The following is a 16,007-nucleotide window of genomic DNA, read 5'->3' as shown; positions in this document are numbered from 1 at the left end:
CTAGTAGGAACCGACATTCTCTAAGTATAAATAGGTCCCTCTATTATTGTTGAAAACACTAGATAACAACCTTGTGTAAGATTAGAGGTTGCACACAAGAAGGAGAGAAAGAGAAAGAGAGAGTGGTAATAATATTCTTGGAGGAGTTTGAGGTAGGGGTTTTTTGGTGGTCTTTACGGGGATTGATTTAATTAAATTATGTGAGCACTATATTATGCATGATATTATAATTTGATGGATGTTCTTGATATTATAATGTTCTTGATATTGGGTGTTTACGGGTTGTTAATTATTTAATTAATGTTGGCATGATTATATGTACATTGGTGATATTGAAATGATTACATTATTTTTATGAGATATGTGAAAAAGAACTATATCATGTCATGGAAATTATTTGGAGTTCTTGGATTGAGAAAATAATGGTGGAAAAGAGGGTGATGTGAGTGATCTTTTGTGTAGTTAAGTCTAACTCTTGGTAGGTACCAGGTCTCAAGGATCCCAATGTGCACGTGGTTTTTATTAGGTGATTCGAGACTGGCGACAGGGAGTTAGACAAGATGACTAACAAAAGGAGAATTATGGGATGATTGAGATGGGTGTTAGTTCATATAAATGGGCATTCAGGATCAAGTGGTATTATGGGACGTGCAAGTCTGCTTGTCCAGTTATATGAATTAATGGGAGTAGATGAAGAGCATTCATGCATTAATATTATTAATGTGATATTTGGCTATGTGATTGCATATTACTTAATTTAGTTATATCAATCTACTGTGGTAAGGTCTCATGTCCCAACTGAGCGGTGGTTGCTCACCCCTCACCCTGTTTAATTTTTTAGATGAATTAGTGGGCAAGAAAAGTACTAAACCAGTTGAGGCTGAATTAGATGAGAGTGATAGAGCTTTATTTATTAATTGTAAAGTTGTAAGATTTTGGAGCTATTTTTATAAGAGAAGTTTATTTTAAACCCTGTTTTAGCTTTCTTTTTATTTTATTTTACTTTTATTTTCTCACGCACCGAGTGTGGGGTTTCCACCGACCCCTGGGTCCGAGCCGTGACAGGCCCCTGATAATTGCCCATTGAGCTTGAAGGATTCCAAAGGCTCTTTCAACATCCTTCCTATAAGCCTCTTATTTTTTGGCAAAGAGTCTTTTTTGGAGTATCGGGTTGGGAAATCTTCTTCACCAATGTGGCCCAACGAGGGTAGATCCCATCAGCCAAGTAATAACCCATATTGTATACATTTCCATTGACAACATATTGGATTTGGGGAGCCACTCCATTGACTACATCATTGAACATTGGGGAACGAGCTAAGATATTGATATCATTGTTGGATCTGGCAGCTCCAAAAAAGGCATGCCATATCTAAGTGTCATACGACGCCACAACCTCTAGAACGACAGTTAGCTTATGCTTGTGGCCGGTAAACTGGCCTGCCCAAGCAGTGGGGCAATTCTTCCATTCTCAATACATGCAATCAAGACTGCCAAACATGCTTGGTAATCCTCTGTGATTAGCCTTGTGCAAGAGCTTGTAAAGGTCGGCTGGATTTGTAGATTGGAGGTACCATTGGTTATACAAGGTTTCAATAGCAGAACAAAACTTCCGTAAACATTCAAGGGCTGTAGATTCACCCAATCTACAGTACTCGTCAGTGGAGTCTGCCGAGCCCCCATATGCAAGCATTCGAAAGACGGCCGTTAGCTTATGTTATGGAGATTGAAGGAGATTGTGTGTTTGATTGGGTAGAATAATTCCTCTTAAATAGACAAAAGGATAAGGAGGAAGAAAGGAAATAATGGCAAGATGACAAAATGAAAACCCATTTTCATGTCTGATCATAATTGAATGAAAATGGGAAAAGATAGAGAAAGATAAGGGAATCCAATAAAGGGAGATGGACAAAGATGAGCAATAGTTTAGAACATAATTGAAACATGACAATACTAGATGGGAAAGGGTTCAGAAAATAATTAAAGAAGACAATGGGAGGTGGGCATGAGTTCAGAGCATTATTGAATCCAATGAAGTAAAAGTAAAAGTAAAAAACCAATATACCCAAAGTCTATGAAATAAAATGTTGTAGTCATTTTTTTTAAGTGAAATTATAAAATGTTTTGGATTTTTAATTTTTTTAGGTTAAAATGTTCAGAAGATTAAATCACGAATGTTGAAACAAAAATAATGTCAAGAAAAATTAACAACAAAAAAAAAATAGAGAAAAACCATTCTTAACCAATTTAATAAATTTGAGGACTCAAATTATGAGTCTACATGGTTGGAGGATAAAACATTTTGAGTCCGGGCAATAAATGAATAGTTGTATATTAGAGGGTGGAAATTTGAGTTAAGCCCCAACATGGTTGGAGATGGCCTAAAATGGTCCAAGTTCAAGTAAAAAATTGAATTGCATAGGTATTTGGATGAGGAAAGACTAGATAGAAAGCAAGACATAGATGTTCTTTCTTTGTGGCAAATGGAGCATGTTCATTTGCTGATACTTTCACATTTAGCTCGTAAAGTGTTAAAAATTCCTATTTCTATGGTTGCATCAGAATCCAATTTTAGTATTGGTGGAAGAGTACTAAATCAATACCATAGTTCATTACTGCCCGAAACTTTTCAAGTTTTGTTGTGTACTCGTGATTGGCCTTTTGGCAAGGGAGATAATATTTATATAATTTAAAACTAGTATTTTATTTTATGTTTTTTTAATTATGTGCATACTTTGTAACTTTTGTTTTTTCAATGCTTAGCTACAAAGGAAGGGAGTGCCACAGTGGAAAGTCTTATTGACTATATCTTCAAACTTACTTATGAATATACTAGATCAAGACAATGCTCCAACAGTATTTCTCTTGATGATTGATGATTAATTGATATTTTATCAATAATTTTATACTTTCTCATCTATGGTTTTTTTTTTCTACCAAGAAAATAGCACAATTGGTGAAATATTGAAGTTTGGGTCATGTTTATAGATGCTACTTCATACTTGTTCTTTTTCTCCATGAGCTTTTGTTATCTCAAGCTTAATGTTTGTGTTTAAATGTTTAATACATTTTATCAACAATTTTAGCTTTTCTTCGGAATGGTCATTATTGATCTTTTTAGGCATGTATTTCTTAGAGATTTTTTATTTCAAGATTTAAACTTCATTTTTATATTGTCCAATATGATGTGTTTGCATTTCACAATTTGTTCACAAATATATTTTATTTTCCAAATTGGTGAATCGGGTCATGTAGGCTAAAACAAATGAAACATGTTATGTAGGTTAAAGCAACCCACTATTCTTAAGGGGTAAAACGAGTCATGTCTTGTCATTTGTTATTTTAACAGGTCGTGTTCGTGTTATACCCATTAAGAAAAGCTGGTTGAAACAAATACAACAAACACGATCCGTTTGTCATGTCTACGTTGGACATAGCAAAAGACATAGAGGAAACAACGCTAAACCAACTTTAAAAAAGTTACCCACCCCTTTTGCCTCCACCACCATCTGCTTAAACATACTAGTCATTAAAAACTTCTTAACTGCAACACAAGTATTTCGCAGCTCTATAATGTATTAGTCATTCATAGATTCGATCAAATTAACTCGCCCCTCCATCCTTAATACTCATTGACTTGCTACTATGAATGTCACGCCCCTAAACGAGGTTCTTAAAGTTGTCATATGTCCTAAGGCTCAAAATAGTACAACATCTAATCCTAAGACATTGTATTTCCATGCCACTTAAAATACACAAGATTTTTTTTGTAAAAATAAGAAATTGAATTTAGTAAATCATAGTACAAGTAGGCAACATAAGTTTGAATACATTAAGGACAAAAAGAAAAAAATATATATATACATTCCAACATCCGCGAATAGAGTCAACAAATAGATGATGAGTTGATAAGTAACAAGCAGCGCTCGTCCTGCCTTCAATGCATATTCTTTATATATGCTTCACCGTTGCTCAAATAAAGTAGATCACTCGAGTTCATCTCCCCCACCGCCGCCGCCCCCCCCCCCCCCCCCCCCCCCCCCCGCGAAAACACCCACCCCTCGGAGGATCACCCCAGATAGGTTTGGAAATAGCATATAATGATATATATATCGGTTAGGATTTGGGGACACACATTTTTGTCACATCTCGACACACTTCTTTATTAACCATTAAATTAAAGTGCTTTTAATGGCTGAGATTGCGTCTATAATACATTATTATTTTCTTTTCTAAACAATTAATACACGTCTTGGAGTTAACGTTTTAAACTTTAAAAAATTTCTTTCTCTCTTCAATATATATCATCTTTGTTCCTCAAGGCCACTCTGCCCGTCCTCCCCCAAACACACTTCATCTTCTTCTCTAAGTAAACTCTCTTCACTCCATAAAATTTCCCTTAAATTTCAATATGGTGATTCATTATGTGGCTCACAAACGATTTTGTGTTGTTAACACTTCAAGTCTTTAAGAAAAAAAAAACAAAGAGAAACTTGGAGTCTTTGTTTATGTACGTAGGGGAAGAAGATTGGAAATCTTAAAAATTCACTATCTCATCTAGCTCTACATACAAGTTTCTATTTTTTTTCTTTCCTTTTAGCTACTCTTTTTGTTTAGATTTTGACAAATCTCATTTATCTAAAAAAATTAGTTAATGTACTGGGTTTCTCCTTGTTTTGATTAAAGTTGCATTCAATGGTCTCATAGTCACTCTTCGACTCAATTAAGGGATGATGTGAGAGCCGTTCAGCAGGTATTGGCCTAACAGATAATTGTCCACTGACCACCTAAACTTGGTCATGAATCATGATCATGAACAATATAATCAAATCACAAATATGAGAGTTTAAACATGTCGAGTTTGATTTTAAAATTGTTTCAGATTTTTCGGTGGGTGGGTTCCGAAGACAAAGAGGTGAAAGAGAAGGAAGAGTGAGAGAGAAAGAAGTGATGAGATTATTGTCATTTTCTTCATCTTCAATATCTGGTACTTAATTTATTCATAATTTTAGCTTTCTTTTTCGAATTAGAGGTTTAGAAGAAGGGAGGGTGAGGAGATAGAGTTTATAAAGAAAGAGAACAATGGGGAGTGCAAAAGAGGAAGACTATGTCTTGTTTAATGTGCAATGAGTTAATGCTATTAATAAAATAGTGAAATCATTTTGTTGTCAGATACATTTCAACCGTTGGATGGTAGCATACCTAAAGGTTGAGAAAGTGTGTCAAAATGTGTGATTTTTTGTGTGTCCCCTGATGCCACACTTTTTGACACACTTGTCCATCCAATTAGGGCATTAGATATTGAAGATGAGCAAAATGACAAGGAATCTGAATACATCTTCAAAGCAATTTATATATTAAAGACGAACAAAATGACATAAATTTCAGCATTTCTCCATCACCCTTCTTTCTCCTTCCCCTCTTTGCTGTCGTAACCCATCAGAAAATCCCGAAGCAATTTTAAACCCGAATTGTGCATGTCCAAAGACTCATTGTTTTAATTTGATTGTATGGTTCATGACCACAAAAAGAAATGATTTCATAGTCTTTGCCAGTTATGGATTGAAGACTTGTGGAAAGAAGAGAGAAAAATGAGATAGAGCAGAGAAAGAAAGTGAGAAATAAGGTAGCCCTATAGAGTACTTGTAGAATTCTATGTAAAATTATCTCTTGTAATTATCTGCATTATCTTTCCAAAGTTCTAGTTGTATATGATCTCTTGTATTGCCTCATTATATAATTAATATATCACTACATCATGCATATCTCTAAATCATGGAGGTAGTTTTATATCTTCACTCTTTGTTGCTATTCTTTTATCATATGGGCTCACAAGCCAATAACAATGGTATTCTGGTGGTGGTGGGGAAAGGCTACGGTCGGATAGGGGGAGGACCCTGGTCCGGGAGGGGGAGAAGGGTGTGCAGTTGTTGGGTTTTTTATTTTCATTTCTTCTGGTTTCTAAAGTGTTTTTAAGAGAAATAAAAAAGGGAAGGTGTGGGTGATGGCCGTAGAGAAGGGAACGGTGGGGACAAAGAAACCATAGCGAAGCTGCCATGAGAAGGAAGACAATGAAGAAGGGATGAATAAAATAATTTAATAAATTAAAAGAGAGAGAGAGAGAGAGAGAGAGAGAGAGAGAGAGAGAGAGAGAGAGAAAGAGTTCACATAATTAAATATATTTGTGTTTTCAATAAACTTTTAATAAAATAATAAAATAAATACATTCCTCTTAAATGTTGAATGATTTTCAACCCTTAGATGATGATTCATCCAAAAGTTAAAAATGTTATGTGTCCCCGATCCTGACCCTATTATATATATATATATATAAGAAAATGATGCACACCAAAAAACAATGTTGTGTCTTCAAAACGAAATATATGGGATACACCAACATTGTTATCTTGTATTGAGATGTGTGTATATGAACATTTAAACAGGAACATACATTACCTCAACCTCACAATGAACAAATAAGCAAACTTTCACTCAAGTTTTGTTATTGTAGCCCATATTCTTGAAATCCAAAACTCCTTAAAATGATATGTCCTGTTAGAATCAATGACTCTAAGCATTGACAAAAATCTCACTAGCTGACATATTGGAAAAAGGGTAAGTGGACGAGAATGAAAGAATATAACTATAGGGGAGATTAATGTCATTTGACAATTATTATTATTATTATTTCTGTCACAAGCCTATCTCTTAGCAACATATTATCTACTTTGGGCCTCGCACGAACAGATTTGTTCTTGGGCCCTCAAGCCCAAAACACGTCTTACTAAGGGAGATGAATTCTGCACATATAAGGCACTTTACTTAACCTCACTTAAACAATGTAGGACTGTGGCACCACTCCGGGTAGTCACAATCCACCCCCTTGGAGGCCTGACGTCCTCGTTGGCACACTTTTAGTTGGGTCAAGAACTAATATCAAATTGTCACAGCCTACTATCTTAGATTTTGTCGCTTTGGACCCTACCCGCATAAATTTTTTCTTGGGCCCTCAAGCCAAAAACGGGTCTTACTAAACGAGATCAACTCTACACATAAGGCACTTTACCTAACTTCACCCAATTAATGTGAGATTGTGGCACCACTTTTGATCGTCACAATATCAAATTTTAAAAGGTTGATAAACTTTATTTTATTTGCTTGTATATGTGACATTAATGAATACACACGGTGCAACATAAAAGTCAAATAAAGAGAAAAAAGGGTCCACATTCGCAGCGTAAGCAAGAAGAAGAACTGAAAAAGGTGAAGAGAAGATCGAGGTAGGAGTTACATTTTTTTTTTGGGTTACTTTGCTATTTTTATTTAGATTTTGTTTTAATTGTTTTAAAAGTTAATAAATTCTATATTGTTTTCTTTTTATGTTGTATTAATAAATCCAAATAACATAGAAGAGAAGTCCAAATAAGAATTAAAAAAAAGGACCGACATTTAACGGTCAGACTGACAGATGATCTAACAGCTATTGATTTTGGAAAATGATAGATAAAATTTGTAATTTAATAAAAATTAAATTATAATCAATTAAAAATAAGCCCCACAATCTTTCTTCCTTCCTTTGTGAAAATAGACCTTACATGGAGAGAGCTTAACACAATAAGAATTTTTGACATCATATAACGATTGTTACTTACTTGTGTAGTGTTGCAGGCGCGCGCAAGGATAGAGTCAACATGCATTGAGACATCATAATTATTTAATTTATTCAATTTCTTATTTTTATAAACCCCAAGATATTTAAAAATAAATAAATGTCTTGAAAGAGCTTTGTTGTGTAGTCTCTGAAAATAAAACACAAGAAAGGTCTCAAAATTACAAATAGGCAAAATAGCATGGAGTGCCACGTGTCCACTGTCTGCTGCATTTCAATTTTTAATTTGATTTTGTGCCTACAAAGCATATATCCCACTTCCACAGCGTTTCACTATTGGACAAAACTCTCGTTAGTTGGGTTCACTCCATACACTCTTGCTCCCCTGCCTGCCTGCCCACGCTTATTTGTGTAGACATCTCTACACACACCAAAAAGAAAATTAAAATATTACAATAAAAATAAATAAAACTCCCACATTAATTATAAGTGCTAATAATACAAGTATTATTACCCTCATTAAAATCCTCCTACTTATTTCAGAAAATCTAACACAATGAATTTAATATGCTTATTATTAGAGCTTTTTTAAATACAAATGATAGTTTAAATTATAAGAATGATGACGTTTCTCACACACACAATACCAAAGTGTGGTGGAAGTTCGACTTTGAGACCAATGTCTACGTGTCAAGGCCCTTTTTTACTAGACTAAACTCAGTTAGTTATTAAATTTTGATTTTAAAAGACTAAAAAATTACTATCATTATGAAGAAATTAATAAACAATTTGAATTATTAATTGGTTGCATACAAGTGGACCAAACAAATTGGGAAGTCCATAATGAACCCATGAGGGCGCAGGCAGAGGACTGTCTACCAAGGGAGAAAAAAAGAATTAAATTTTGGGTACAATAAATAATATAAAAAAAAATGAATTTTGGGAATTTTTGGTTTTTGCAGAAAGCCAGAAACCTCTCTCTCTCTCTCAACTGCGCTTTTTGAGTTTTGTTTGTCTCTCTGCAAATTGGATGCATTGAACAAATAGATACAGTGGGTAGGTGTATTTGTACAAGTGTGCTTCTGCTGATGATTTCAACCTCCACACTCAAAACACACAACAATCTCTCAACCCCAAATTCTTCCTTCGATTCAGATCGGACTGTTAAAAGTGAGTGCTTTCTTTCTCTCTGATTCTCTTGCTTTTCCATTTCTCTTAGATACGGACCTCTCACTCATTCTTCTTCTTCTCTGTTTTTTCTATTTTTAATTTGTTGCAAGTTTTTTTTTTCTCTGAGGAAAACATTCTTGCATTTGGAAGTTGGGTCAGTGATGTTTTTTCTAATTATTAAAAATAGATATTTTGTGAAAAAGACTGATTTTTTTGTTGCATGCAAATCTAAGCTTTTGGATTTGGGTTTTTTTCTTTATTTTTGCGGTGAGGTAATGTTGTTACTTTTTGGTCCTGTCCTGTTTGAGGAAATAATGTAATTTTATTTTTCATGCTTCATTGTGTTGCTCTTTGATTTTCTCTTTGATTTTCTGGGAAAATGGGATTTTGGGTTTTTGTTCTTCAGAGTTTGATTGTGGGTTTAGGGTCTGAAAGCATTGGCTCAAATAGAGGCTGTAGAAGTCCTTTAATCACTTGCATGCAAGAGACTAAACTTCCTTGACCCTTGTTCACATCCTTTCTGGCTATTCCTTTTGTTTTATTTTCTATTGTATATATGTATATTTGGTTAGATTTAGGCTTCAATAGCTTATAGCATCTGATTTATTAGTCTTGTTATTGTTTAAATATTTTTTTTTCTCTGGATATATGGGTTCATTATTGTCGAGTTGAATTTGCAAGTTGGTAATCTGTTGATTTTTGTTTTTTTTTTCAAAGAAATTGGACTATTCTTATACATTCAAGCGATTTTAAGCTGTAATTTTATGGGTATTATTTTTGCCCTTTTTTAATTATAAATTGGTATCCTTCTTTTTAATTGCAGCTTATGTATCTACCCTTTGCATGCCTACATGTTCTGTTGTCTGGAATTGATGAATCATTCTAACCCCCATTCAAATCTATATGTGCATGCTTCAGTGTTGGTTTGCAAGTCAAGTTGATATCTACTAACCATCATTCTCATTCTTCTTTTAGTTACTTTTGGTATTCGTAGCATGCATGGTCTTGTTCAATACTGGAGAATTCTATGTTTGAAATTTCAATGTTTTCTTGTTAGGTTTCTGATTTTTGGGTCTGAGTTTGAAGATTGCCTGGAGTGGTTATAAGGCTGAACTATGGTATGGGTTGATATATTTGGTAATAGGCCTTCTGTAATCACAATTTCTTATTGAGATTTGGTGAATGGGGATACAGACAATGGGTTCTCAAGGTGGGGCTGATGGTAATTGCAAACAGTCGCAGTTCCAGCCTTTGGCACGACAAAACTCAATTTACAGTCTCACGCTCGATGAGGTACAAAATCAGTTAGGTGACTTGGGGAAGCCACTCAGCAGCATGAACCTTGACGAGCTTCTAAAAAATGTATGGAGTGCTGAGGCCAACCAGACCATGGGTATGGACATTGAAGGCACTACACTGGTCAATCAAGCTACACTGCAGCGTCAGGCAAGCCTGTCATTAACTAGTGCATTGAGCAAGAAGACAGTTGATGAGGTTTGGAGAGATATTCAACAAAGCAAAAATAATGAGGAAAAGAAATCTCAAGAACGACAACGTACTTTGGGAGAGATGACCTTAGAGGATTTCTTGGTAAAAGCGGGAGTTGTTGCTGAAGCTGAAGCATCTTCAGACAAAAAGTGTTCTGCTCCTCTAGCCGTGGTTGATGCGAATGTGGCATCTCAGTTTCCACAAGGTCAGTGGCTGCAGTACCAACAACCACAATATCAGCATCCACAACAAAGTATGATGGGGGTATACATGCCAAGCCAACCTATACCACCACCACTGCACATAGGGGCTGGTGCTATAATGGAAGTGCCGTATCCTGACAACCAAGTTGCGTTGCCTTCACCCTTAATGGGTACATTGTCAGATACACAGACACCTGGGAGGAAAAGGGGCAACCCAGAGGACATAGTTGAGAAGACCGTTGAACGGAGACAGAAAAGAATGATAAAGAACCGAGAATCTGCTGCTCGTTCACGAGCACGAAAGCAGGTCAATTTTCATTTCTTTCGGTTGGTTTATAAATCCACCGCAAGGTTTTCTTTTGCAAAATAGCTGAAAATAGAAAACTGTAACAGGCTTATACAAATGAACTGGAGAACAAAGTTTCACGTCTAGAGGAGGAAAATGAAAGGCTAAGGAAACAGAAGGTTAGGGTTTCTTTTAATATGATGTCTTTTTGTATTTGTTTCATTTGATTTCCCCAGTACACCTTGCATTGTTGAATGATATTTGTAGTTGGGTTTGATACAACTGCAATGAGTAAAACTCTTTTTTTCCCCATCATTAGAAAAGAGATAATTGTAGTTGGCTTTATTTTCTTTCATTTGGTATTAGGCAGTTATTTGTACTGCAGTAGATTTATTTTGTTTTCAGATACAAGCCTGTTGCAGGTAACTGAGACATGCACACACAGGCATCACTCACATAATTTTGTGACAATTAGAACTGTGGTTCAGATGGAGGATTATTATATTTCTTGAATTTGGATACTGCTGGGATCTGATTGATCTGATACGTCATTGGTTCTGGAAAAATATAGATGTAGTAGAGATTCTTGTATAAATGCTTTAGTCGGTAACTTGGTAGATTGAGTTTGCTAAAATCACGGATTGGGTCTTGGATGGTGGAAAAGCATGATCTGTTTTTCGTAGTAGAAAATTCTATAGAAGGAATAAAGGATGCTAAGGGGCGTTATCCGAACACTCAAGCAGTATACAACAAATTTAAAAAATTAAAACAAAAACATAACTCATGAAAGAAAAGGAAACAGGGAGAGCATTAATTGTTCATTCACAAATACAATCTTATAAGCTGCATTCTTGCCCCCCTTAAGGAGTGTTTTGTACCTTGAATAGCTGTACTATTCCTTTCCCGTCATAAACATTACAAGATGCATGGAGGGGTCATTCAGCAAATTACTTATTAACATTTTGTTTTGTTTTGGTTTTTTGTTTTCTGGGTGAAGTTGCCATGCCATCCTGCAAGTAATCTCCAAACTTGTCTGCTGCTTGATGTCATTGCCAGTAACACAACTTATCACCTGTGGTACATATTGCTAAGCATATGGGCTTGTAATAGTGCCAGTGAGTCAACTCAATTCACACACAACGGTCATTCCCTAAGTTTGAGGTTGGAAGTTAGAATATGGTCTACCAGGATATTATGTTATCAGTAGCTCTAGATTTATTAGTGCGTAACACCATACTAACAAAACAAAAACAGCTCAATAAATGAAAGTAAAATTGTATGTATGCCATAAGAAAGTGATCGTAAAGCTTATGTTGAGATAGTGGACAAAAATGTTTCACCGATTTGCTTGCATTACAATATATAAGGTCTGCATTGATGCTTTAAGGAATCTGACTTTAGTTGGGTCTACACAAAGAATGATAATGTGGTGTTGTAAAAGATGTTGGACATAATGTGAATTGTGCTTTTTCCCTTCTTTTTGGGGGCGAGTTTTGTGTTTGTTTAGAACCTAATGCACCGTTTCCTGGTTCCCAGAAAAGAGTAGAATCCCAATTCTGTTCTGGGACCTACCAGATTGTGATTATGATCCTTTCTATTCAATAGGCCAACACAGTCTCGTGATCTCAGGAATGAAACTTCATATCAAGGTGATATTTGACCATGGGTTTTGATAATGCCCTTGACATATGTTCAAAGTTAAAGGAATCTTTCCTTGTTAGATGCTAAGGCTAAGCAAATCTGATTCTACTACCAGTCCCTCCACTGGTTGGGGTGCTATGAAATAAGTCTTTCACACTGAAGCATGACTTTACATAACCCACCATATGGAATACCGCACAGTATTCCTTAGTAGAGCAACCATATGCAGTTACCATGTGTGCACAGATTGGGTTTAGAGTTGTGTCGGAAATTTTTATGTATGTTTAAGGAGGAACTGTGAGGGTCCTAGGCTGAGAGTTGTTTTAAAAGTTCTTTTGGTACTCTTACTAGAACATCTCAATGTACCTGTTCAGGTTTGATAATTTGAGATAGCATGTACTCATTAATTTACATTTACATGTATAAAATCACTAAATAAGACAATAAATGGACTCCGAGGTATAAATTCTAAATATTAATGGAATTTGATGATATTCGACTTGAGGACAAAAAAAAAACATATGTAATAGTGCATGTAACAAAACATACAACAATTATTATAGTACTTAGTTTGAATATAAAAGAAACGGGATTTGGTTTGTTTGTATTATGAACTTTAAAAGAATTAATTCCTTAAAAGAAATAAAGTAAATAGCAGAAAACTCATATCAGCCAACCTAAGCCGGTACTAGTTGGTATTTGCCTGTCCTACAGACTAGCACATGTGATAAAATGAAAAACAGTTTGGTATGCCAAATGGATTTGACAAGGATGGTGCCCACTCCTGTTTCCTTTTAAACCAGCATGTACAGGTCGGGATAGCTGATACATTACATTATTGGCAATGATCGGTTGGGCGTTTAAGCTTTTCTATTATATAACCTCAAAGGGGCTGGGCCTTATTCCTTTTGAGACTCTTTTACATGTGTCTATAAGGTAGCTAACTTATTCAAATTTTCCAATAAAAAATAAGAGTTTGATTTAAATGTAACCACCCAGTAAAAGCTAATCTACTAATTAATTTTATATTTTAAAAATATAGGAGCCATCACACATGGACGTACTGCATGTTGTGAGGCTAGTAACAAGGATAACCAATACAATTTTGTATGGCAATTGCCTGTAGATGATGTGTTTTTCAGAGTAAAGAGGATGTTTCTCAAGCAGTGTTAATTCTAAAAGGAAATACCATTTCTTAAGGCAGTTATTTTATGAATGAAGAGGATTTTCCTGGTGGATTCTCATGAGCAGTTTTGTAAGGATTTTCACTCAAGGATAGTTATGAACAGTTTTATAAGGAGCTTTATTAGTAGAGACCTAAAGTTTTTAGTTTGTCAGGGATTAGTATTAAGGAGACTAGTGTCTTTGAATGCCGTAGATGAGGTTTGAGCTGTGCTTAGATACATTATCAGGCTTTAGCTCCGGATAATTTCCCTGTGGCTATTTAAATTGGAGTTGTGTCACAGATGATGTCAGGAACTTCTATTGGTACCCTACAGTTTGTAACTAGACCCACCTACTTTTTTGTAAACTCCAAAACCCAAGTTTATACTTTGAACACTTTTTTAATTTAAAAAAAAAAAGAACTGAAAAAAATGAAGTTACTTTGGGCCTTGCCTGCTACTCCTGCTGGCTCTAGTGCCAGTGTGCCTCCCGGGTGACAGGTCCCCTCTCCCCCTGACTCCTCTCCCTCTCTTCCCCTGCAACCCTAATGCTTTTGTTGCGGGGGACAGGAGTTGGGGTTGAGGGGACTCACAGCCAGGCTGGCTTACTGGCAGGGAATACTCTTCTTTTAATTTTTCTTTCTGTTTCTTATTTTCTTTTTTTAAAATTTTATTCAAAGGGTAAAATGGGAAGTTTTGGGAAAAAATTAGGTGTGTGGGTAAACTGTAGTGTACCTATAGAATTTCCCATCATGTTATGACTATGTTATTGCCAATGTTATGTTTATATTCTACATGCTTTGAAGACTTCTGATTTGGATTAGTAATTTAGAGTTTTAGCCTTCCAAGTTTAGTTGGTAGGGTGTATAATGTTCATACTATTAGTGCCACCTGAAAGATTAGAATAGTTTCTTGCCCCCCGAATTCTTTTGTTGTTGACAATAAGATATTCCTTTCAGTTATAATTGCTAACGAATGTTTGGGTTTTTGGACAAGATTGACAGTGTCATGATTATCAGGAAAGTGGTGATAGATTGTGTAGTGCCGTGTGGAACTTGTGAATATCGTTTTGAATGATGCTAGACTGAAAATGAATTCATATTGGGTGTTGTTTTCAAGTTTCCTTTAGGTTTGGGGAATGGGTGTTAGTATTTGGCATCGCTATATGTCTAGTGATATCCCTTTGAGGAGCACCTGTTTCTCTTTAAGTTTGGCTAATAACAAGATTGCATTTCTAAGTTCTTATGGGTTCTAACTTTTAACAGGATTGCATCATAGTTTCTGAAAGGTTTAGGGTTTCAAAGTTCTTCTTGAAGTGGCATATCAATGATTGATCGGGCACCAGTTTATAATTTCTCAATATGTCTGAATACCCATATATTCAGGGGTCGTGGTGTACCTGTTGTCAGAACTGCAGCTCATTCTGACGTGTTAGTTTCTTCTCAGAAAAAAATTATTATAATAAATTGTTGCTTAGCTGTCCCGGTTTATAATTTTCATTGGTAGTTTGGACTCCATTATCTTCTGCTTTTGTTCTGCAGGATCCACTTCCTCCTTTAGTGAGTTACCTTCACCTTTTATTGATGTTTCATTTTATTTTTCAAAGCCGGTGACTGTGTAGAAGACTTCTTACCTAGTTTGTTTGACTTTGCATGATATTGAGATAACAGCATGATTAAATAATCATTTTCTGTCTTGTGTGATTTGGGTCTAAAAGCTATTTGGATTAGCTACTAAAGATATCTTATTTATATCGCATGTGTTGCCGTTGCAGGAGCTAGAGAAGGTGTTGCCAAGTGCACCACCTCCCGAGCCAAAGTATCAGCTTCGTAGAACGACGTCAGCTCCATTCTAAAATTTGTATCTATATGCATCAGCTGCTTGTGCTTTGCTTATATCCCTGTGATGAGGTTTTCCTTTTATTCACTTCTTTGTGACATCAGTCGCATTAGGAATTTTCATGGGACCATTGTGTAATCTCACTATTGTCTGTAAGACTTGTCCAGAAAATTTTAGCGTTGCGTTTTTTCAACATTTGTTCAGTTTATGCTCTTTCTGCATGCTGCAAATCATGCCACCATTTAGATCTAGTTCATGCTCGCTTCTTAAAACAATATAACTCAACTAAAATCTAAATAGCAGATGAACCTTTCAGGCGAGAAATTTTTATTTTTATTTTTTGTCTCCTGCTGTACGAGTGATGAAAGTGATACATTACCGTTTGGAGCCTAGGATTGGATTTTATTGGATAACTCAATAGATTTAAGGTTTCATCACCGTTTGGAGCCTAGGATTGAATTTTATTGGATAACTCAATAGATTTAAGGCATGTTGACGGAAGAAATGAAGAAACTTTGTTAAAGGTAGAACATGAATTACTCATGAAAAAAGCATATCTCATTCAATCTAGAACATGGTAGGATATATCAACAACTTATATTTTATCC

The 16,007-nt window shown here is 35.4% G+C and overlaps 1 protein-coding gene across 3 annotated transcripts; it reads left to right on the top strand.

The window, feature by feature from the left end:
- Nucleotides 1–8,542: 8,542 nt before the first annotated feature.
- AREB3 (ABA-responsive element binding protein 3) lies at nucleotides 8,543–15,592 on the top strand. Of its 3 annotated transcripts, none has more exons than XR_015833814.1 (5): nucleotides 8,543–8,779; nucleotides 9,837–10,777; nucleotides 10,864–10,935; nucleotides 14,826–14,990; nucleotides 15,335–15,592. XR_015833814.1 is itself a non-coding variant. In XM_088248960.1 (5 exons), the coding sequence occupies exons 2-5, from the start codon at nucleotides 9,895–9,897 to the stop codon at nucleotides 15,413–15,415; spliced, it is 960 nt and encodes a 319-aa protein (XP_088105086.1). In that variant the 5' UTR covers nucleotides 8,544–8,779; nucleotides 9,837–9,894; the 3' UTR covers nucleotides 15,416–15,592. The 3 variants fall into 3 exon arrangements, 2 of the variants coding, with proteins under 2 accessions (XP_088105086.1, XP_021829924.1); XM_088248960.1 differs by lacking the exon at nucleotides 14,826–14,990 and having other exon boundaries at nucleotides 8,544–8,779; nucleotides 9,837–9,897; nucleotides 9,974–10,777; XM_021974232.2 differs by lacking the exon at nucleotides 14,826–14,990 and having other exon boundaries at nucleotides 8,544–8,779.
- Nucleotides 15,593–16,007: the final 415 nt, after the last annotated feature.

This window comes from Prunus avium, chromosome 2 (genome assembly GCF_965620075.1).
Source record: "Prunus avium chromosome 2, drPruAviu1.hap1.1, whole genome shotgun sequence".
NCBI lineage: Eukaryota > Viridiplantae > Streptophyta > Magnoliopsida > Rosales > Rosaceae > Prunus > Prunus avium.
Note: the sequence above shows the minus strand (reverse complement) of the source record. Positions and strands in the feature narration are given on the sequence as shown.